A 24,708-nucleotide genomic window follows, 5' to 3' on the forward strand; every position below is an offset into this window, starting at 1 on the left:
CTTTCTTGAGTGGTAACAGTTAATTTAGACCCCATCATTTTCTATGTATAGTTGTAATTATGTTTTCCAATGTGCATTACTTTGCATATCTCAACTTTGAATTTCATCTGCCATTTTGTTGCCCAGTCACCCAGTTTAGTGAGATCTCTTTATAACTCTTCACAGTCAACTTTGGACTTAATTATCTTGAATAATTTTGTAACATCTGAAAAGTTTTCCATCTCACTGTTTACCCCTTTTTCCAGATCATTTATGAATATGTTGAACAGTACTGGTCCCAGTACAGATCCTGGGGGACACCACTATTTACCTTTCTCCAGTCTGAAAACTGACCATTTATTTCTACCCTTTGTTTCCTATCATTTAACCAGTTACTGATCCATGAGAGGTCCTTCCCTCTTATCCCATAACTGCCTACTTTGCTTAAGAGCCTATGATGAAGCCTTCTGAAAGTTCAAGTACATTGTATTCACTGGATCACCCTTGTCCACATGTTTGCTGACCCCCTCAAAGAATTCCCTTTCCAAAAGCCATGTTGATTCTTCCCCAACATATTTTGTTCAGCTAAGTGTCCAATAATTCTGGTCTTTACTATAGTTTCAACCAATTTGTCTGGTACTGAAGTTAGGCTTACTTGTCTGTAATTGTCAGGCTTGCCTCTGAAGCCTTTTTAAAAAATTGGCATTACATTAGCTAACCTCCAGTCATCTAGTACAGAGGCTGATTTAAGCAATAAGTTACATACCACAGTTAGCAGTTATGCAATTTCATATTTGAGTTCCTTCAGAACTCTTGGATAAATACCATCTGGTCCTGATGAGCTATTACTGTTTAATTTATCAATTTGTTCCAAAACCACCTCTATTGACACCTAAGTCTGGGATAGTTCCTGAGATTTATCACCTAAAAAGACTGGCTCAGGTGTGGGAATCTCCCTCACGCCTTCTGCACTGAAGACCAAAGCAAAGAATTCATGTAGCTTCTCTGCAATGGCCTTGTCTTCCTTGAGTGCTCCTTTAGCACCTCAATCGTCCGGTGGATAGAGGAAGGATAGAACCTAACAATAACAATGTGTGTTTACCAATGTATGTTTAAGGCATTATGGTTAGAAGAACTGATGTGTAGAATTGTTCCTTAGTTATCGTTAATTGGCACTGAATCCACAGAAAATAAGTATCACATTTCGGGGAGAAGGGAAAGAGTTGGCATGTGTGGATCCTTGACACCATAGAGTAAAGCTGTTTCATCAAGATCTCTTTGGGGAGAGGCTTTAAGCTGCAGATTTGTTACAAATTGCACTGTAATGTATAGTAAGAGTTTGGAGCAATTGTGTCAATTTTTCCTTGGGTTGAAGGACACAATGCACCGATTGTTTACATGTACAATAGCATTAGGAACTGTTGTGTCAAGACTTATTTGGAGCTCTTTAGCTAATACTGAGTGTGGTTATTGGCACACCAGGCACCTACTGTATTCTGTTGTGTCATGAAAGTCTTGAAAGGATAAATGGACACAACCCAGATATTAGGAATGGCAATATACAAAAACCTGTAGGAGAACACTTCAATCTCCCTGGACACACAATAGCAGTTTTAAAGGTAGCCATCCTGCAGCAAAAAAACTTCAGGACCAGACTTCAAAGAGAAACTGCTGAGCTTCAGTTCATTTGCAAATTTGACACCATCAGCTCAGGATTAAACAAAGACTGTGAATTGCTAGCCAACTACAAAAGCAGTCTCTCCTCCCTTGGTGTTCACACCTCAACTGATAGAAGAGGGCCTCATCCTCCCTGATTGAACTAACCTCGTTATCCCTAGCCTGATTCTTGCTTGCATATTTATACCTGCCTCTGGAAATTTCCACTACATGCATCTGATGAAGTGGGTATTCACCCACGAAAGCTTATGCTCCAATACGTCTGTTAGTCTATAAGGTGCCACAGGACTCTTTGCCGCTTTTGTGAAAGTCTTGAGCACTCTTTGATGCACAGGTTATCGATACAATACACTGCAATTGCTTCAAGATGCTCTTAAGGAGATATCATAACAGTGGAGTTTCCATGCATGCACCCTAATCACCCCATGGTAAAAATCCATAGGAAAATTTTCACATAGTTCTGTGCATGCACATAAGCTGCATTTCTAAATGGACAAATTGTATATTGTTCCTGGGTTGAGATCTTGTATTCCAAATTTCCAAATTTCTTCCTGTAGCGTGTGTGTGTGTATATGTATGTGTCTGTGTCTAGATATGTAATATATGTTGGACAAATTGTCACACACACACGAAAATAGGATTCTGTAGTGGAAATGCAAACAGACCCTTAATTATAGCAGCACTTGCGGTTGCCACTATAGTATATTAATTTGAGCAAAAAGAATATAAACCTTCTTCAGAGAAAGCTGTTCTGTGCTGTTAGCTGATATGCTTGAATTTATGCAAGTATGTTAGTAAACTGCAAAATCCATACTTATCTTTACATACCCAGGCATTAAATAGTTGGTGAGCTCGGGGGCTGGGGGTAAGCAGAGCAGCATTCCTCACAGCCTAGAATGGGATTTGATTCCTGTTGACAGCAGAGCTACATACTGTCTTCTCACCTGGTCTCATATTCCAGCTGTGAAACAAAAGTGGAAGGTCAATGTAGCAGCTCAGTGCTGTAGTGGTAAACTGAGTTGTTATCCTGAAATCATTCAGGACCAGGCTTCAGATTCCATCAGAATAATTGATTTTCCCATAAGTGGGCATTCCTTCTTTGTGTGGAATATACTTCAGGAGTGAAGCGCTGCAACCTCAAAACACTTCAAGAATGCACTGAAAACCAATATAGAGATATTGGGTTTACAAAGTGGAACACAGAAAGATTGGATAATTCCTTAGGGATAAGGTTCTGAAACATTCCTATTAATGTAGATCCCAACTGATTTCAGGAAATAAACTGTTTGTTTTCTGCTAATATGGTTGTATTCACAGTACTTCTTTATCCAGAACTCCAGAACTATTAATTATACTGAAGATTGAAGGGATAAAAAGCAAGAGTACCAAAGAACAACTTCAGAATCCTTTCCCCATGTGGAAATGTAGGTTTCAGTGTGTCCAAACCAAATTTTCAAAATTAAACTTTCAGTAGCTGGCAGACTCAGATTCAAGATGGACCAGATTCTCTCCTAGGCTGAGAACCACAGGTGTATTGGGGGAGATTGTCAGTGCTCATTACAGCTCTGATTCTGTGGGTTGGCATGTTCCAGCCCATGAGAGAGTTACAGGAGGCTGCTCTAATTTATGCCAGCAGTGTATGAATCCTAAGGAATTGATGGAGTGAATCTGTGTGGTTCTGCTGCCCCTCAGTGCCCGGATACAAGGGGTGACAGTTGGTACAGGATTCAGCTGTGGCAACTTAATGCCAGCTGAAAGATGGAGGAATTCTCAGCTGTTGAGTTACGGCCAGTTTCTGGCTTTTGTGCACCACTCATTGAGATTGGAGGGAAGGAGCTGGCCTGATATTTTTATATTCCACATTTTCAGAGACATTCTTAACATCGTGCTATTTTAACATGCCTTACAAAGAGCACAAATTGCTATAATGCATCAGACAAAGAATGTATTTTATTTCTTCATTGAGATCTATTTCAGGTATCAATATTGTCTTTTAATAAATGTAATTATTTATTATACAGTGCTGCCTCTGCCTGCAGGGACTGCCCCCGCAGCTCCCACTGGCTGCGGTTCCCCATTCCCAGCCAATAGGAGCTGCGGAGTTGGTGCTCAGGACAGGAGCAGCACGCAGAGACCCTCTCAGAGCCACTTCCAGGAGTGGCATGGAGCCAGGGCGGGTAGGGAGCCCCGCTGCGCCACCGGACTTTTAGCAGCATAAAGTCTCCCAGATTGGCTTCAGTCGCCTCCGGGAGATGAAGCCTGATTCCGGGAGACTCCTGGCCAATCCGGGCGGGTTGGCAACCCTAGTTAAGACAGAATTTTTATATGCTGAAACATTCACGTGGGTTATTTTCTTTCAATCTTAGAGCCATTAAAGTTACAAATATAGCACCTGCTTGGGTAGACGCTTGAACCTGTTCAGCACTCCATTAAAGTTAATGGGGTTCCCATGGTCTGACCCAGGAGTCCAGGACTGGGACCTGAGGCCTCATGCTGCAAACACTCACTACTTACTATTGTGCTTACGACTATAAGCAATTTAACACAACTTCTGTGCTAATTCTCATGGTAGCAACACTATGCAAGTACTTCCAGCATCAAGTACTTCATTCAGGATGGCACTTTGCAGAACTTCAACTTACCTACAACTGGCATGTTTTATATCAGATGAATGTTTGTACCTCTAAAGAGCAGGTGCCTTTGGAAACAGAAATCCTCTAGAGCATTGCTACTCAAAGTGGTGGTCTGCGGACCGGTGCCAGTCCGTGAGCCATCGGCTGCCAGTCTGTGCGCACATTGGGAAAAAAAAGATAGCTTGATAGCTACACACACATCAGGTAGCTTGAGAAGCACTGCTCTAGAGCCAAAGAAAAGCTAGTCTGCAGACAGATCATAATTGCCTGACCTGAAGGGACCACATTCTTAGGGCAAGAGATAGGTAATGCAATCTCTGTATGATAGCTCTCTCATCCTAAATAGATATTTTTGATTGTACCAGGTGGCATATAGTGTCTTTGCAGAGAGTCTGCAGTCCATACAGCCTTGTGCTAAAAGTAGGAAACCCATAAAATTCAAGGCAACATGTTCAGCATGAACTGGCATTCTAGAGATGTAAGGTCAGTACTTTAATACACAACTCCCACAGAATGGAATTTAATTACGTGAGGCAGCCCTGAGTTCCTCCCTCAGCAGTCCTTCCCCTCCTCCCCCCACCCCATTTCTCTCCTTTTCCTGTATATCTTTCTTCTGTCAGGTACCTTAAAACACCCCCACCCCTCTTAAAAATGAGGGGGTGGGGGTGTTTCTGTCCCCTGTTTATTTTACATTGCAGCTTTGTAAGTATAGACTTTTGGAATAAGTAGCAACAATTAAGACAAGATCAAAGGGTTTTCCTACTATTGAAATCTTATACAGAGACTGCACAATGAAAAAGTTATGCTGGTCATCTAGATATAGGAAATAGACAAGTAATTAAATAGACAAGTAATTACATCATCCTCTCTCATGGGTGTACTACAGAATAAACTGTTAACATTTTCAGATTATTCCAAAGGAACCAAATAATGTAAGTACAATCGCTCTATTGAATTAAAAAATGTGGGAGTAAAAAAATCATGCACTCCAATAGTTTCGTGTCTCCTGCTACAGTATATCTAGCCATCTTCTAAAATGTTTTACTCAGTTAAGGTTGTCTGTTTCGATACCCTCCCTACCCTCTCCGGGATGTAACACCGTCCAAGAGCTTCAAGCTATAGTAGGTCATAAGACTATTAAAACCGTAATCTCATGCAAACCTAACATGTAAATTAAAATAATCTACCCAGCCAGTTGACTTTAACTGTGCGAGTGCTGTATTATATGAAATATCAAAATCACTCCTAACAAATAGTTTTCTCTCCCAAACATATCAGTCTCTGCCTGTATGTCATCCTCTACTTCAAGACCATAACAACAATTTCAAGAATTAAGCCAAGCAATTCAGGTCACTTGATCAAATTCAAGCATAAAAATCAGCAGAGATATGTGATATATAAAATCTTAGCTCAAGTGTTCCACCAAAAAAAGAGTTCACAGAGGTACTTAAAATAATTTGCCTTCTCTCATTTGACTCCATTTCATCAGTTATTTCTCATGGTTTGGCCTTGATAAAGTGTCTGCATACTACATAAAATGTTTGGCTAGCATAACTTATTTTCAGAAGCTGGATACATAATGGATGCAATTCCTCTGTCTTGGAATTTCTTTTTCACATTAATAAAGCTCCTTCTGTCTTTTAATAGCATTGCAGTGCAGGTCAAGGTTATTACTTTCTTTCTTCCTGTAATACCAAATTTTCAGTGGGTCTGATAGCTTTTAGGGTGCTATTTTGTGCATGTTCATAGGATAGTTTGGGACGGTGTAACAACTGAAGGCAGCCTTCTAGCAGAAATTAAAGTTAAACTATTATCCACAAGGTGGTGGTCCCCAAAAATCTTTCAGCAGTTTTGCACACAAAATATTGCCAAATCCTTAATCTCTGGTTTTCTGTGAACTCCCACAACTCTGCAATTTATAACCGTTTAATGATTCTCTGCCTCGTCTGTGATATTACCCATTTTATTGTTACTGAATATGTCCATGAATGCAGCATCAAAACACAGCAATCAGTTTTCAAGTATTACCATCCCATCTGAATTTCTAATTTTCTCTAATATTCCATCTACTTTGCAATTGATCTTGGTAAGAGATCTTAAAACAATATCAATTTTTATGAAAAAAGTCTGCGCATGCAATCATTTGCTGTTGGGGGTTCTCCCTGTCCCACAGAGCACAGATTTGGTGGGTGATGCTTCAGGGGACTTGGCAAGCTCTTTCACATATTTTTGCCTCTTTGGTTCAAAGTTGAGAAAAGGTTTTCTTAAGATTGACTGGTGGGATTTTTGTTTTGTTTTATTTGCAATTGTAAATTTCATCCAGTCTCCCCATCCATGGGAGTAAAAAGCAAGAGGGAGCCAAATTAATAACTGACAGCAAAGCTCTCTCTAACCATGTCCTTTGAGCTTGTCCTCTTACCTCATCCTTTCATTTTAGTTTTGTTGCCAAATGTGTGTCACAGACTCAGTCAGACTCCATGCTTAGTGTAGTTTATTACACTGGATGTGTTAAAATAAATAAAATGGTGTTGGTATCAGAGTTGAAAAAGTGAGTGGAGTGTACTGCAGTTTGATTTTGTGATTAGAGACTATTTTTATTCTGCAGGAAAGGGCTTGAAGCCCAAAGAACATTGCAGTAATTTCCCATGATCTCACCTTTTATTTTATTTTATTTTATTTTATTTGGGATTTCTTTGTTCTCATGCAGAGAAGGCAGAAGAGCAAGAATAAAGCTTTTGGAGATTTCCATAAATTAATAAATGCCTAAACTTTTGATTTTTTTACACGTCTCAAATACACTGCACATTAAATCATATTTCCAGGAATAAGAGTTTTGTCTTTTTACAGTACTTTGTTGCAAAAGCCCCAGGCACAATTTGTTAGGTTTTTCCACATAAGTAGTAAAGCTTTGGTATATTTGTTGGAGTTACCGTAGGATACCGTTCTGATATCTTAATAGTGATAGCACAATAGGCGTGCCTTGAAGGCTCCAAAACAGATTTCTGTTAACCTGTTCCTTATGACATTGTTGCATATTCATGAAATTTGAAGGGCCCTGTCTAATTTTTACTAGTGAGACCAAAAACCAAAAAAAAACAAAGAAAAAAACCCCCTCACCTTTAACTGTTGTTCTTCGTAAATTATTGCTATGCTATTTAGCTCTGTTACTGCAAGAGGAGAACTATTTCCTTAGGTAAATGTCGGTCGTCTCCAGTGCAGTCTCTCTTTAGTAATAGTAAAATATTTTTAGCTGTTATTGGATGCTTTATATCTAATTGGTGACAGGCATTGTGCTCAAATTAATGCTCAGCTCCAGTTATAATATCATTATGTCATAACAGTGAAAAATTCTAATTAAGATGATCTGTTTGCCAGGAAAAAGTTTAGTATATCAATGAATCTGTTTTATCAGGGGTGAACAGTTTGCTCCTCATCCCCCCAATCAGAGCCTGAATTATGAGAAAAACATCACAGATGCATGCTGCATTGGACAAAGAACACATGCCTGCATTTAAATCATGTATATCTTACTTTTTACTGATGTAATTGTGAAATATGTTCTTTTTGCATTCATAATTAGGGGGTGGAACAGATGGTGAAGGCTTAGTTTAAAATAATCTGTCATTAAAATAACCTAGCCTACTGGTAATTCTTCACTCTAACTGGAGTTTAGGTCAGGGTAACAGGGTTTTCTGCAGCATTGGAATACAAGAGAAGGAATTAGAGACTTCATGGATAGTATGATATATGAGGATATTCCCCAGAAGGACACTGTAGTAAGATTTCAGTCTCTGAAATTTGGCTGAAGTGAGACTATGAAAAAATACCAGGGAAAAAATTCCTCTTACAAATATAAATCCATTTAACAATGCATTATACATTAGTACTCATTCAGTCAAAGTGGTACAGTTAGTTTCACATCCTGCAAGAAAATAACTCCACAATTTCACAAATACTAGAAGAGCCGTTCAGTGTTTTGGGTTAAAAAAAGTCTTACATTTTTTGCATTATATAGATGTCAGAGGCTATAAATTATAATGATTGGCACTATTATTGAGAGGTGATATAGCTTCTGACTTTTACATCTGAATCTCACTTCCTTCATGTCTACCACATAGACTTACTGAGATATGACATAGGAAATCTTGTATCAATCTTGTCCAGCTAGCTTAGAACTGTTTTTAGTAATAAGAAGACTGTCTCAATAAATCAGACACCTGCCTGTCTTTAAAACATTTATTTAAGTGTTTCCTCTAAGATTTTGTTCTCTAACTGCTTTGAAGAAAGCATACAGATTTCAGCATGGTATTATGATAAATCTTCTTGAGGAGGGGCAAGTATTAACATTTGTGTCGGTTCTTTTTCATCTTAATCCAACCTTGGTTAATAATCAGAAAATTCTACATAGTGGGTAAGAAGATGTAATTAACCCTTTGACCCCAGAATCTTAATTGGAGCCTGTTGAAAACAGTGGGGCAGTTTTAAAAAAAATTAAAAAGTAGCCCGTGGTGATTGAAACAACATAATAAATAATGGTTTTCTCAAATCAAAATTAAAAAGTGCTATGAAACTTCACCTTTAATCACATCTTATACATAAGCAATAAGTATAAACTGTATCAAAATAGGAATATTATTAGTCTTTTTCTTGGATCAGAGATGCCCAAAATTTGGCTGTCTGAGGGCCTCATTAACAATTTTCAAGAACCCCAATAATGAGCATTAAATTGAGCTGATGGCAGCCAACCTCACGTTAAAAACAAAGGGGGAATGGAGCTTGAGATTGCAGGTCCCAAAATGTATATGCCATCTATATCTGAGTGGCTTCTGCTTATGTGAAAATGGAGCATTTTGTGGAGTCTGTTTAGTCTCTGCATGCCGCACCTCTGTACTAAGTTGACAATGGCTATGGAACAGAGTGTAGAACTTTGTAGCCCACGTCTGGTCCACAGGTCATGCTTGCCTTTGTTTTACAAAGTTTCTCTTTAGAAGTCTGGTCTTTGGTAGCGTCTTTGGGGTCCTCAAATGGAAAGAGAGCTTTAAAATTTTGCTACAGGGATACACCTGTGTTTTTCTAACAATAGTTATGCAATTGGACATATGTATGTAATTCAAATCATACTTCCAAGAATATCTCTTTGCTAAACAAAAATTGGCAGCAAACATGTAGCGTACCATGGTGTCAAATACTCTTCTACAACACACCTTCCCTTAGCCCCTCCACCACCATTGTTTGAAGGCTGGATGGTGTCTTGGTGTGCACAAAGGACACAGGCTTTATGAAAAACTGAAAAATTTCAACACGCATTACCTAAATAATAAATATTCATAAATAATACCTATGAATAACAAATGAGACAGCCCTTCACAGATACTGTTTGACCTGTATAAGGAACAACAACATTGGCACAAGGGTGCTTAGCCCATCTTTGCCCTCTCATATATTTAGGATGGACTAGATTGCATTAGAAGGTTTTCCTATTTTTGTGGGAGGAGTTGTTCTAGATACTATAAATTGAGTTTGTCTTTTCCTTCCACCACTTTAAGGTCTTTCTCTCATTGCCCTCCATTTCAGGAATTGAAATAGTTAGCTCTTTAGTAATCTAATAGGAAATGACTTTTTTCAAAATGTGATCAGATGCACGTTATATACAACTCATTTTGCTCTTCTGACCCTTTCAAATGCTGAATTCTGTCAATGTTGATACACAAATATAACAGGAGGGGGGTGGAAGGTAGGGGTGAGGAAAGAGAAAGTAAGAGGAGGAGGAGGAATCCAGGGGGTCAAAAGGATATGACATGCAGGTAACTAAAAGAGTCCTTGAACAGGAACATTAAAAGGGAATCTGCCTTGTTCTTGTAACAATCACAAAATTGTCCAGGGAGCTGAGTAGTTTGATCTGAAATGACAGAAAATGACCCTCTAATTGTGGCCCTTAAAAACAGATACCATTTGAGGGGCTTGGAAGCATTGTTTCTAGTGGAGTGAGTTCAGTGGACAAAGTCCAGTCATAAAGAGAAACTACATGTAAATATCTTGAAGCTGGGAGGGTCTTCAGAGCCTCAAGTATTAATATGAACAGACAATTCAATTGTGGTCTGTTCAGTTAACATACAAGTACCAGGAGTGCAACACGTGTTTGAGAGGCATCAAAACTACTACTTTCTGGGTGGAAATTCCAGCAGGTGAAAGGAAAGGGAGAGCATTGACCCTGGCTGTCTTGAACTGTCCCCATAATGTTTGGTATTCAAAGCTGCTACACCTTTTCGCCTCTTTAGTTGGGGTTGGTCCTGCTTTGAGAAGGGGGTTGGACTAGATGACCTCCTGAGGTCTCTTCCAAACCTAATCTTCTTCTATGATTCATCCACCCTCTAGTAACTCAAACTGGCAAAATGAAGGAAATCTTATGGGAATAGTCATGAGTCAGTCACACAGAGAGGAAAAACAGCTTTGTGGTATGCTTCCATGGCACCACCAGTCCAGGAACATCCCAGCCATAGTGCTTCTCAGGCAACTCCATGAGGCAAAGGTGGCGAACAGCCTCCCACAAAGGGATGGGGGAGCAGGAACAGTCACTCCTACACCAGGAAGGAGTAGAAGATTAAAGCTATTTAACTGAGAGAAGCAACAAATAGGTGATATGAATGAGTCACTATTATAGTGGGAGTTGGCAATGACACCTATAATTAAAGGTGATTAACACATTCCATTGTAAGACCCTGTTTTCAGTTGCTCTTAACTTTTCAGACTTTAACCATTCAGGCTGAAATTTTCCATGCCTTGTGTCTACTTGAGGATAACTGTTTTTGTTTTGTTTTGTTTTGTTTTTTTAAAGCTTCAACAAAAATGGTTGAGCTGTTTCCAAAAATGAGGTTAAGGAAAACTATGTTGCTTTGTCGATATTAAAAAAAATGTACTGCCATTTTATTGAGAAGCCTAAATTCCTAAACTTGATGGTGCTCAGACTTGCACTTTGTCCAGGATATAATCCAGGTGCCTTTTACTAATGTCACCACAAAAATTACACCAAGATTTGTCCAAATGATTATATAATATAGCAAACAACATAGAAAAGATCAATGAGGCACTCCTGCTGAATTTACCCTTTCTCATAATATAAGAACAAAAAGGCTGAAAATGTAAAATTGACAGGAGGAAGAACTTTTTATGCAACACATAATTAATCTGTGGAACTCATTGCCTCAAGATATTATTGAGACAAAGAGCATAACAGGATTCTAAAAAGGAACAGACATTTTTATGGGTAATAAAGAATATCTTCAGTTACACTAGTTATACATTTGTGCTTAATGACGTAAGCCAACTACTAACAGCCTGAGGTTAGGGACAAACTTTCCCAGTTGACCTCTTATTGCATAAATGTCCACTACGGATATTTCACACATTCCTCTGAAGCATCTGGTATTATCCACTGTTGGATACAGGATACTGGAATAACATATATAGACCGGTGGCCTGATTAATATGGCAACAACTGTGTTCTGTAGCCAGTGTGGGGAGATAATGGCAGCATGTTAACGAGTCAATGTGATGTGACTGCTGTTGGAAAGAGGCACTCTATCAAATACACCAACACATGGCCACAGAGTCATAGGGTTCTCAATACTATTTATAGTTGGGGTTCAAACAATGTTTCCTGCACTATTGGTAGACCCATGTTCCTGAAGAAGCATGGAGCAGATTCTCAGGACACCGTAAGCCACAGAGCTTTTAAAGGAACCCTCCTCTTCTGACCTTTCTCATTAAGGAGGGGTAAGAGAACAGAACAGAGACACAGTAGCAGAAGAGATGTTTAGAGAATGGAGGATACTACATTTATAAAGGTTTTAATTTTGCCCTTGTATAGGTCTAAATCTGAATTCCACCATTCCAGATTTTTCACCTGTTATTGCTGTTAAAGTTCAAGGAGCCTATGTTAATCATGTGGGGGGGAAAGAGGGGAGATGATGATTTATAAGATGCCATAAACTGCTTGCATAGTATAAATGTTTTACTTGAAGAAAGTCTATGTAGATTTACATTTTTATTAATTCATAAATATAAATTAGAGAGCCTTTCTTTAATGCAATATCTTTTGTGAGTGTTTGTTTTCCAATGTGTGGTTCGTTCTTTTGAGAAAACACAGATTTTTGAACTAATTCCACCATCTACTACATCAGAGAGGGGTGAACACTTGCCAAAGTCAGCTTCTGACCGGCAGTATGTTAGAAATTAATCAAGAAGCAAAGGAATCAAAACATTAAAAAGCCTCAGAAATCACTGCTCTGTATTTGAAAAAGAGTGAATTATTGCAGTCACTTTGGCATCTTATATTTTTCTCTAAATTTGTGTGCAACTCTGTTATCTTGTTCTTCCAAGAACATGTTGATCTCAAATGTAATACGGTTACATTTTTGCTTTACACATACCTGTATCCCAAGGCTTGGATTTGGGATGTTTCCTCATTTGCAACTTCTTATAGTATTACTAATCTCTATAAATTTGTGATTTTGCTTCGGCAAACATTACGTATATGTTTTGCCAATAATTGGCCTCAATAGAGGAATAAAAATGAAATGCCATGTATTCCCAATGAAGAGGCATATTTTCATCTTGATGTGTAGTGATTTACTCCATGTATCAAATTTAGAATATATCTCTTTGTTTATTAACTGCGGTCGTATTTCAAAAGCTGTGAATTAATGTGTATAATCATATCTTGATTTTTCCATTTGCTATGGAAACCAGATCTAAAGACTTGAACTTGTCAGAATAAAATTGAATCTAGTTTTACACTGAAGGGATTGAAGTCATAAAATTTCTATAGACCCAACATAGTTGACAGTATCTGTTGATTGGCTTTGTTTGTTCTCCTACAAAAGGCACGTGTGTTTGTGTGTGTGTGAGGGGAGGGAGGTGTAATCCTGGATTAATTGACAAACTATGGCGGTCCATAATGGTTCAAGTGATGATCTGAATTTTTCTCTTGCTCAGTTTTTTGGGAGGGGGAATTTCCCCCTTTGCTACTGCATAATTTTTGCAGATAGAAAAACTGAAGTATATTTGGTATTATTTTTTCCATATTTCTTGTTGCATGCAAATGAGAATAAATTACACATAATGTATCTATGATTTAAGGAAGACAAAAAATTCCTCGTACTTTGGTATATACCTGTGTGCTGTTTGTGCATATATAAATACAATATACTATAAAAGAAGTGTATTCGGGATACAAGTTTAAAATGTTTATATATGTTCTCAATTCAGTGTTTGATGCCTTTGTTTTAATCTGTTACCAGCTTTGCATCAATCTATTCACTTTTTTTTTCTTACTCTGCAGTCCCTGGATGGATTTGTATTTGCACTAAACCAAGAAGGAAAATTTTTGTACATTTCAGAAACAGTCTCCATCTATTTAGGCCTATCGCAAGTAAGTAAAAATTTTCGATTCTAGAATGTAATTGTGTAAACTGCACTTTTCTGCTAAAGTAATAATCTGTTTTGCAGTATTTTGCATGAATTATTGAATCCATTACTTAAGGTCTGTGTCTCATTCATCCTGAGAAGTAATTGAGAAGTAGGTGTCAGTATTGAATGTTTAGATAAAATAAACTTGGGCCTGAAAACTTTTTGTCACAAAAGATCATTATTAATTTATTGAGAACAAATGAAGTTTCTTTTCTCAGTTGTTTTGAACTTTAAACCTCTATACCTGGTAGGAAAGGGACACACTAATAGTACTTCCCTTGTGTCCTATTACTGGATGTTTATGGAGTACTCTTTATTATCCTGGGAGCTGACACAATGACAGGGAGTCATTTGGAGTCAAGAAATGCTGAAAGAGACCATTAAAATGTCTTGCAGGGAGGGTTCCAACAAGGACACTTTGTAGCCTTCACAAATGTTCACTAATACGAAATGACAAATTTATAAAATACAGTATTTTGATTATTTGTAGTTTAGTTGCTGACATCTGTTTTTCAGAGGCTAAAAGGGAAGGAAAAAGGAAAAGTTGCTTGTTGTGGCTTATTGCTAATCCTACTGCATTCAGAGGCTTCTAGCCGAAAAATCTCCCTTCTATTTGGATTCAGAAATGCAGCAGAGAGTTTTTGCATGATGATTTGCCAAGTAGGATAATCTACTTCTAGTACAGTCACCCCGAGGAGATAAAAATTGAGATAATGTTTGTGTCTGCTCTTTTAAATGGGGACCCATAGTGAACTTGTTGCTTGAGTAAGTTGGCACAGCTCAGAGGAGGCAACTATTAGTATTGGAAGCTTTCAAAAGCTAGTGATTTTGTTGTGCCCCAGCTACATTAAGAATGATATTTTAAAAGAATGAGAGAGATTTTAATGTTTGGTGCAGAAAGAGACCAAATTTAAATATTATCTGATGAGAATCAGAATAAGAGTTATTAACTCTGCAAAGAACACCCAAGCAATTGGCTATCGTGTGTACAGCAATTGTGTTTTGTGGTGGCTCTAGCAAACGGAATGATAGAAATAGAAACGGAGCTATTTTAAATTCCATATTCATATTCTTGTCTCTCATTGAAGTTCCCTAGTTTTGTAATGGGCTTTAATCCCTGCCTTAATCTGTTTGGGAGCTGGTATCAAGGATCTCAGGTTTTGGAATTGGTGCACCACCAGGTTGCTAAAACAGTAAAGAATCAGAACTTTAATGTTGTTATTGTCTTAAGCTCATATTAATCTGTTTTATGCATAGTATCCAACAAAGTTTAATAAGCCAATAAAGAAAAAGGATGAATAATTAGTTAAAGCAGGTAAATGCTAATTAGGGAACTCCTGAAAGGCATCCATTATACACTAGCTTAAAACAAATTTTACAGCGCTGGTTAGTGGTGTAATCCAAATTCTGTCAAGGCAACTGCATTTTCTGTAATTGAGATGTGTATGTTTGCTTTGCATAACAGATGGCTCTGTATGCTTAGACTGATAGCTAGGAAAATAATAATTGCATTATTCTGGCCAAAAGAATATTAGCTCTTGGGTTTTGGCCATTTCAGTCAGTCCTCCTGCCAGCACAGCATATGCACATATATGGATTGGATTTTCAAGGAAATTGATGCATCTGGAATAGTGTGGCCATCTGAAATATCATCTGTTAAAGAAAAATGTGGCTTTAACCCTATGCTAGTCTCTTGTAAAATTTTCTTCCACTGCTTTTTAACTGTAATAGTTGGTAAGACTCTCCTTATTCTAAACTTGTGTCAAGTTGTTGAGCCATTACACTTCATCCTTTGAAGCAAGCGTTCAGATGAATAAAGCAATTACTATTTTTCTTAATTATTTGGGTGACTGTAGCACATAGGACTTTAGTTATGGACCAGGACACTATACTAGGTTCTGTACAAACATGGAACAAAAAGGCATTCCCTGTCCCGAAGGGCTTACAGTCTAAGATGAGAGACAACAGGGGGATGGAGGCCGGTGGGGGAGTACTAAGAAACAATGAGACAGTATTGGTCAGCCTGATGGGATGTGGTCTCAGCACATCAGCAGCCTAACCATTGTCATGTTTTTTGTAGGCTTAATGGAACAGTCTGGTTTTGAAGGAGAGCAAGTTAGATTTTCAGAGATTTATGAGGAGCTTCTCTCAAGCATGAGGGGCAGTGTGGCAGAAAGCACAAAGGTGCTTGTTAGAAAATGTAACAAGTGGATGATGGAGGCTGGCATCCTGATCAGATCGGAAGCGGGGTCTGACATTTTGATAACAAATGAAACGTGATGGGCAGGATAGGGATAGCCATGAAAGGCCTTGTAAGTTGTCACGGTTCCTCCCCCACTCTGAACTCTAGGGTACAGATGTGGGGACCTGCATGAAAAACCTCCTAAGCTTATCTTTACCAGCTTAGGTCAAAACTTCCCCAAGGTACAAAATATTACATCCGTTATCCTTGGACTGGCCGCTACCACCACCAAACTAATACTGGTTACTGGGGAAGAGCTGTTTGGACGCGTCCTTCCCCCCAAAATACTTCCCAAAACCTTGCACCCCACTTCCTGGACAAGGTTTGGTAAAAAGCCTCACCAATTTGCCTAGGTGACTACAGACCCAGACCCTTGGATCTTAAGAACACTGAACAATCCTCCCAACACTTGCACCCCCCCTTTCCTGGGAAATGTTGGATAAAAAGCCTCACCAATTTGCATAGGTGACCACAGACCCAAACCCTTGGATCTGAGAACAATGAAAAAGCATTCAGTGTTTTACGAGAAGACTTTTAATAAAAAATAGAAGTAAATAGAAATAAAGAAATCCCCCCTGTAAAATCAGGATGGTAGATATCTTACAGGGTAATTAGATTCAAAAACATAGAGAACGCCTGTAGGCAAAACCTTAAGTTACAAAAAAGATACACAGACAGAAATAGTTATTCTATTCAGCACAATTCTTTTCTCAGCCATTTAAAGAAATCATAATCTAACACATACCTAGCTAGATTACTTACTAAAAGTTCTAAGACTCCATTCCTGTTCTGTCCCCGGCCAAGACGACTACAGACAGACCCAGACCCTTTGTTTCTCTCCCTCCTCCCAGCTTTTGAAAGTATCTTGTCTCCTCATTGGTCATTTTGGTCAGGTGCCAGCGAGGTTACCTGTAACTTCTTAACCCTTTACAGGTGAGAGGAGCTTTCCCCTGGCCAGGAGGGATTTCAAAGGGGTTTACCCTTCCCTTTATATTTATGACACGCCCCCCAAATCTCAGCTAGGGTGAAACACTGGCTGGGATTTCTTCCTGGAGCTCTAGGAAGAACAGAGTTAAGACACATGCATCTCTAAATATACTACCAAGTACATAAAGACTAACAATATTTTCCACATCTCAAGGACGATTTTAACCAGTTGATTCTGGGAAACTTTCACGGGAGAGTGCATCAGCCACTTTGTTAGAAGCTCCTGAGATGTGTTGGATGTCAAAATCAAAATCTTGGAGAGCTAAACTCCACCGAAGAAGTTTTTTGTTAGTTTCCTTGACGGTGTGAAGCCACTTTAGTGCAGCATGGTCGGTTTGCAGGTGGAAACGCCGTCCCCAAACATATGGGCGTAGCTTTTCCAGAGCGTAGACAATGGCATAACCTTCTTTTTCAGTGACTGACCAGTTGCTTTCCCTCTCAGACAGTTTTTTGCTGAGAAACACTACAGGGTGGAATTCTTGATCAGGTCCTTTCTGCATTAAAACTGCTCCCACACCACGCTCGGATGCATCTGTGGTTACTAGGAACGGTTTGTCAAAGTCTGGGGCCCTTAGTACAGGGTCAGACATGAGTGTCGCTTTAAGCTTGTTAAAGGCCTTCTGACACTTTCCGGTCCACTGAACAGCATTTGGCTGTTTCTTTTTGGTTAGGTCTGTCAGTGGGGCAGCGATTTGGCTGTAGTGCGGTACAAATCGTCTGTAATAACCGGCCAAGCCTAAGAAGGATTGAACCTGTTTCTTTGACTTTGGGACAGGCCACTTTTGGATAGCATCCACTTTGGCCTGTAGGGGGCTGATAGTTCCTTGACCCACCTGGTGTCCAAGGTAAGTCACTCTGTTTAGGCCTATTTGACACTTCTTAGCCTTAACAGTTAGTCCTGCCTCCCTTATGCGCTCAAGGACTTTTTGTAGATGTTCCAGGTGGTCTGCCCAGGAATCCGAAAATATGGCCACATCGTCAAGGTAGGCGACTGCATATTCTCCTAATCCCGCTAGGAGACCATCTACAAGTCTTTGGAAAGTGGCGGGTGCATTTCGCAGCCCGAAAGGGAGTACATTAAATTCATACAGCCCGAGATGTGTGATGAAGGCTGACCTTTCCTTGGCAGATTCATCTAGCGGTACCTGCCAGTACCCCTTGGTTAAGTCCAAGGTAGAGATGAACTGGGCCCGTCCCAGTTTCTCTAATAGTTCATCAGTGCGTGGCATTGGATAGTTGTCTGGGCGAGTTACAGCATTTAGCTTACGGTAGTCCACGCAAAAACGTATTTCCCCATCTGGTTTGGGAACTAGAACCACTGGAGATGCCCATGCACTTTCAGAGGGGCGGATTACACCCATCTGTAACATATCCTGGATCTCCCGTTCTATCGCAGTTTTAGCTTGAGGAGACACCCGGTAAGGGTGGACCCTAATTGGGTGAGCATTACCTGTGTCAATGGAGTGGTATGCCCGTTCAGTCAGTCCTGGGGTGGCTGAGAACGTTGGCGCGTAGCTAGTGCACAGCTCCTGGATCTGCTGTCGCTGCATACGCCCAAGGGTCATGGAGAGGTTCACCTCTTCCACACCACCAGCACATTTCCCTTCGTAATAGACACCTTCAGGCCACTCAGCGTCGTCTCCTCCCTGGGCTGTAAACTGACAAACCTTTAATTCTCTGGAATAAAAGGGCTTTAGAGAATTAATATGATACACCTTAGGCTTTCGGTTGGAGGTGGGGAATGCTATGAGATAATTAACAGCTCCCAGGCGCTCCTGGACCACGAATGGCCCTTCCCACGATGCTTCCATTTTATGGGCCTGGAGCGCCTTTAAGACCATGACCTGGTCTCCTACTTTGAAGGAACGCTCTCTGGCATGTTTATCATACCAGGCTTTTTGCTCTTTTTGAGCATCCTGTAAGTTTTCTCTAGCAAGGGCTAAAGAGGTTCGGAGGGTGTTTTGTAGGTTGGTTACAAAGTCCAGAATGTTAGTTCCTGGAGAAGGTGTAAATCCCTCCCATTGCTGCTTCACCAACTGCAATGGCCCCTTAACCTCACGGCCATATACAAGTTCAAATGGGGAAAACCCTAAACTGGGATGTGGTACAGCTCTGTAGGCAAAGAGCAACTGCTGCAATACTAGGTCCCAATCATTGGAGTGCTCATTTACGAATTTACGTATCATGGCCCCCAAAGTTCCATTAAACTTCTCCACCATGCCATTTGTTTGATGATGGTAAGGAGTGGCAACCAAGTGATTTACCCCAGGAGCTTCCCAAAGGTTTTTCATAGTTCCTGCCAGGAAATTAGTCCCTGCATCTGTGAGGATGTCGGAGGGCCAACCTACCCTGGCAAAAATGTCTGCTAGTGCCTGGCACACACTTTTAGCCCTGGTGTTGCTTAGAGCTACTGCTTCCGGCCATCGGGTGGCAAAATCCATGAAAGTCAGTATGTACTGCTTTCCTCTGGGTGTCTTTTTCGGAAAAGGACCCAGAATATCCACAGCTACTCACTGAAATGGAACTTCAATGATGGGGAGTGGCTGGAGAGGAGCTTTGACCTGGTCTTGGGGTTTTCCCACTCTTTGGCATACCTCACAAGACTGGACATAGGTAGAAACATCCTTGCCCATTCCCTCCCAGTGGAATGACCCCCCCAAACGGTCTTTGGTCCTGTTCACCCCAGCATGGCCACTAGGGTGATCATGGGCTAAGCTCAAGAGCTTGGCCCGGTATTTAGTTGGAACTACCAACTGTCTCTGAGGATGCCAGTCTTCCTGGTGTCCCCCAGAAAGAGTTTCCTTGTATAAAAGTCCTCTTTCTACAACAAACCTGGATTGATTAGAAGAGCTGAGAGGCGGTGGGTTGCTCCGTGCCGCCGTCCACGCTCTCTGGAGGCTTTCATCTGCTTCCTGTTCGGTCTGGAACTGTTCCCTTGATGCTGGAGACATCAGTTCCTCATTGGATTGGGGACATAGGCTTGGTCCCTCTGGAAGCGATATAGGGGATGGAGCTGTTTCTGTTGACTGTGAACCGCTCTCCGCTGGTGCACTATGTTGGGATTCAGGCTCCGGCTGAGCCTCTTGCGTAGGGTTATCGGCTGCTGCCAGTTCAGGTTCGGTGGGGCCCTCTGGTGTTGAGGTTGCAAGTACTGGATTCAGTGCTGGCACGGGGTCTGGTGTTGGTTGTTTGGCTGGTTCCGGTTCTGGGACTGGTTCCGTCTGGGTCTCTGGGACTGGATCCACTACTGCTGTTGCAGACATTGGCCTGGGGTCCGGGTCCATCACCTCTGACCGGGCCCTGATAGAAGTTTCCGGAATAGAGCTAGGCCCCACGGCTTGTTTAGCCTGGCTGCGGGTGACCGTTCCCACCCTCTTGGCCTGCTTCACGTGATTGGCCAAGTCTTCCCCCAACAGCATGGGGATGGGATAATCATCATAGACTGCAAAAGTCCACATTCCTGACCAGCCCTTGTACTGGACAGGCAACTTGGCTGTAGGCAAATTGAAAGAGTTGGACTTGAAGGGTTGAATCGTCACTTGGATCTCTGGGTTGATTAAATTGGGGTCCACTAAGGAAGCATGGATAGCTGACACTTGTGCTCCGGTGTCCCTCCACGCGGTGACCTTCTTCCCGCCCACACTCACAGTTTCCCTCCGCTCCAAGGGTATCTGGGAGGTATCTGGGCCTGTGGACCTCTGGTGTGATTCCGGTGCAATGAACTGTAATCTGTTGGGGTTCTTGGGGCAGTTGGCCTTTACATGCCCCAGCTCGTTACATTTAAAACATCGTCCAGCTGACGGGTCACCGGGGCGAGGTGGGTTGCTGGAGAACGGGGTGGTGGGACGATAAGGGGTCTGGAGGGTTCTTTGGGAGGTAGGTGGGGCTTTGGGCGGCCCCCGGTAATAGGGTGTGGTCTGGGGTGGTCCCTTCTGGTCTCCGCTCCAACTGCGACCAGTTTTCTTCTTCTCTGCCACCTCCACCCATCTGGCTCCAATCTCTCCTGCCTCGATTACAGTTTTGGGTTTCCCATCTAGGATGTATCTTTCTATTTCCTCAGGAACACCCTCTAAGAATTGTTCCATTTGCATTAGGAAGGGCAAATTTACTGGAGATTCAACACTTGCTCCTGATATCCAGGCATCCCAATGTTTCACAATGTGGTAGGCATGTCGGGTAAATGACATGTCTGGTTTCCACCTTAGGGCTCGGAACCTCCGACGAGACTGCTCGGGTGTTATCCCCATTCTGACTCTCGCCTTGGATTTAAACAGTTCATACTTGTTCATATGTTCTTTAGGCATTTCAGCTGCCACCTCAGCTAAGGGTCCACTGAGCTGCGGCCTCAGCTCTACCATGTATTGGTCAGTAGAGATGTTGTACCCAAGGCAGGCCCTTTCGAAGTTTTCTAAGAAGGCCTCAGTATCATCACCTGCCTTGTAGGTGGGGAACTTTCTGGGATGGGAAGTGGTACCTGGAGAAGGATTGCTAGGGTTTGTTGGTATATTCTGCTGGGCCTTTATCCTCTCCATCTCCTCCACATGCTTCCTTGCCTCCATTTCCCTCTTGTGGGCAGCCTCCTGTACCTCCTTCTCCAGCCGCATGAGTTCTATCTGTCTTTCATGTTCCCTTTGTTTTTCCTCAGCCTGAAATTTGGCTAATTCCAGCTGTAGTCGAGCCGAGGATTTGGCCATTCTAACCTCTCTGTTTTTAACTAACTTTACACCCGAGGTTTAGAAATAAACAAACAAAACTTGGCTGTAAAATTTTGCTGTGCTGGAATAGAATACCTATTCTCTGATAGTGATTGTCAGCCTACAGAAAAAGACAATTCCCTTGTCTCTGCTCTGGGCCCAAATTAAAGCAAAAAACCTCCAACTACTTGGAAACCTGCTTACCCAGCCCAAAGAAAAAAAAATTTCTTTTCAAACCTGTGCTCCTTGTAAAACAAAAAAAAATCAAAATCCTAAAAAAAACCCTGCCACTTTTGTCTCCAGGCAAATGGGTAGAGCACACACCCCCTATTTACTTTTAGGAAGAAAAGAAAAAAAAACCTCTGGGTTGGAAGACTGTGAATTTCCCTGCAGGAGTTAAGTACCCTGCCTCCAGGCAAAGAAAACCTGCAATTCACAAGATAATCCCCTTTTGTCTCTGCTTGGCCACAAAGCAGAGAGAAACCAAGCTGCTTTCAGTTTCAAAGCTGCTTTCTGGACTTCCTAAAAATTCCTTTTTAAAATCTGTATTTCTAGTTCAAAAAATCTCAACTGGATCTCAAAATGATTTCAGGTTAATCCCACCACTGTGCCACCATGTCACGGTTCCTCCCCCACTCTGAACTCTAGGGTACAGATGTGGGGACCTGCATGAAAAACCTCCTAAGCTTATCTTTACCAGCTTAGGTCAAAACTTCCCCAAGGTACAAAATATTACATCCGTTATCCTTGGACTGGCCGCTACCACCACCAAACTAATACTGGTTACTGGGGAAGAGCTGTTTGGACGCGTCCTTCCCCCCAAAATACTTCCCAAAACCTTGCACCCCACTTCCTGGACAAGGTTTGGTAAAAAGCCTCACCAATTTGCCTAGGTGACTACAGACCCAGACCCTTGGATCTTAAGAACACTGAACAATCCTCCCAACACTTGCACCCCCCCTTTCCTGGGAAATGTTGGATAAAAAGCCTCACCAATTTGCATAGGTGACCACAGACCCAAACCCTTGGATCTGAGAACAATGAAAAAGCATTCAGTGTTTTACGAGAAGACTTTTAATAAAAAATAGAAGTAAATAGAAATAAAGAAATCCCCCCTGTAAAATCAGGATGGTAGATATCTTACAGGGTAATTAGATTCAAAAACATAGAGAACCCCTGTAGGCAAAACCTTAAGTTACAAAAAAGATACACAGACAGAAATAGTTATTCTATTCAGCACAATTCTTTTCTCAGCCATTTAAAGAAATCATAATCTAACACATACCTAGCTAGATTACTTACTAAAAGTTCTAAGACTCCATTCCTGTTCTGTCCCCGGCCAAGACGACTACAGACAGACCCAGACCCTTTGTTTCTCTCCCTCCTCCCAGCTTTTGAAAGTATCTTGTCTCCTCATTGGTCATTTTGGTCAGGTGCCAGCGAGGTTACCTGTAGCTTCTTAACCCTTTACAGGTGAGAGGAGCTTTCCCCTGGCCAGGAGGGATTTCAAAGGGGTTTACCCTTCCCTTTATATTTATGACATAAGTGAAGATGAGTAGCTTATGTTTGATGTGCTTGAGACAGGAACGCCAATGGAGGGATTGCCTAAACATGTTACAGTATTTGACATATCATAACATCTCTTTGCATTTACTAATCAAGGTATCAGTGAAAAATTTTGTTGAAAAATCAAGAGTGAGATTGTGGACTTCATCAGCATAATAAGTGAAATCTGCTGAGGGCCTTTGATTTACCCACTAAAATATGTCAGGTTGGTGTCCCCACCAACTTTGCTTAAGACATTTGTACTTTATCAGGCCATAAATGAGTAAAATTGTGTACACTGTATACATCCTTACCACATTTTTTCAGTTGCCTTCCTGTAAATGCTGTAAAAATCTTACAGATGCATCATTAGCAGTAGCAAAAGGAAAACTGCAATCATGCATACTAAATAACCATTCAAACGCTTTATTTATTACAAAGAGCTATTGGCAAAAATAGCCATGCAAACAAATTCTTGCAGTACAAAGGAAATGCTAATATGTCACTACAGTGACTTCAAAATAGTCCAAAGTGAGGAAGCCATTGCGGTATGTTGTTATTTCATTGAATTGTGATATGTGATGAAGCTGGCAAGAACAAGCATTAATGGGATATGAACACATAAGATATCTTACCTCCAATTCTTTGCATTATAGAATCATAGAAATGCAGGGCTGGAAAGGATCTCGAAAAGTCATCAAGTCCAGTCCCCATGCTGAGGTAGGACAAAGTAAATGTAGACCATCCCTGACAGGTGTTTGTCCAACCTGTTCTTAAAAATCTCCAACGACTTGGATTCCACCACCTCCCTTGGAAGCCTATTCCAGAGCTTAACTACCTTTATATAAAGTGCTATAAGATAAATATTGCTTGATTCCTCTGTGAGGCTGGCTGAAGGTAGATTTGGGTAGAATGCACCCTGCAGACACTTTGTGAAACTTCTAAAACATTCCATAATGTAAATTCTAAGCTTCTTCAGTTGATTCCTCTTCCTGAAGTGCTGGTTTATAAGTTTTATTTTAATGTCTAGTGCTGCTTTGCTGATAGTACTTTGTTTCTGTTTCTTTGTCTTTTTTATTTAATATGAATGAAAATTAGGTAGCTCGTTTTTTTTTTAGAAATAGACAGGAAAAATGTCACATCCAGTTAAGAGAAAACAGTCTTTTGACCCAACTTCAAAGGATGAATGTAGAGTTTTCTCCGTGAGCCCAATTTTTCTCTTTTGTGTACCTTGAGAGTCAGTGGTTCAATAAAATGGATGCTGATGTGCAAAGTAAGATGAATAGTAACGAAATCTGACAATACTTATCTCTCTAGAGCTAGTCTGGGGGGGATAATAATGAGGTTACTTGTTTCAAAGTCTGGGCCTACTTTAATAATAAATAAAAATTGTAATAACTACTCTTTCAACATTGTAATGATTGTACATTGCATATAGACATCAAAATATATCTATTTGGATTTTAAACACTTTGGGCTGGAT

General features: G+C 40.7%; 1 protein-coding gene across 5 annotated transcripts in view; it reads left to right on the top strand.

Moving 5' to 3' along the window:
• NPAS3 (neuronal PAS domain protein 3) overlaps window positions 1-24,708 on the top strand; it is an 844,272-nt gene that overhangs the window by 574,833 nt on the left and 244,731 nt on the right. For all 5 annotated transcript variants that reach the window (XM_073348989.1, XM_073348988.1, XM_073348990.1 and 2 more), the window contains one exon: window positions 13,630-13,719. In XM_073348989.1, the coding sequence (XP_073205090.1) occupies window positions 13,630-13,719 (90 nt within the window). The remainder of the gene's footprint in view (window positions 1-13,629; window positions 13,720-24,708) is intronic.

The sequence above is a fragment of the Lepidochelys kempii genome, chromosome 6, assembly GCF_965140265.1.
Source record: "Lepidochelys kempii isolate rLepKem1 chromosome 6, rLepKem1.hap2, whole genome shotgun sequence".
NCBI classification, from domain to species: Eukaryota; Metazoa; Chordata; order Testudines; family Cheloniidae; genus Lepidochelys; species Lepidochelys kempii.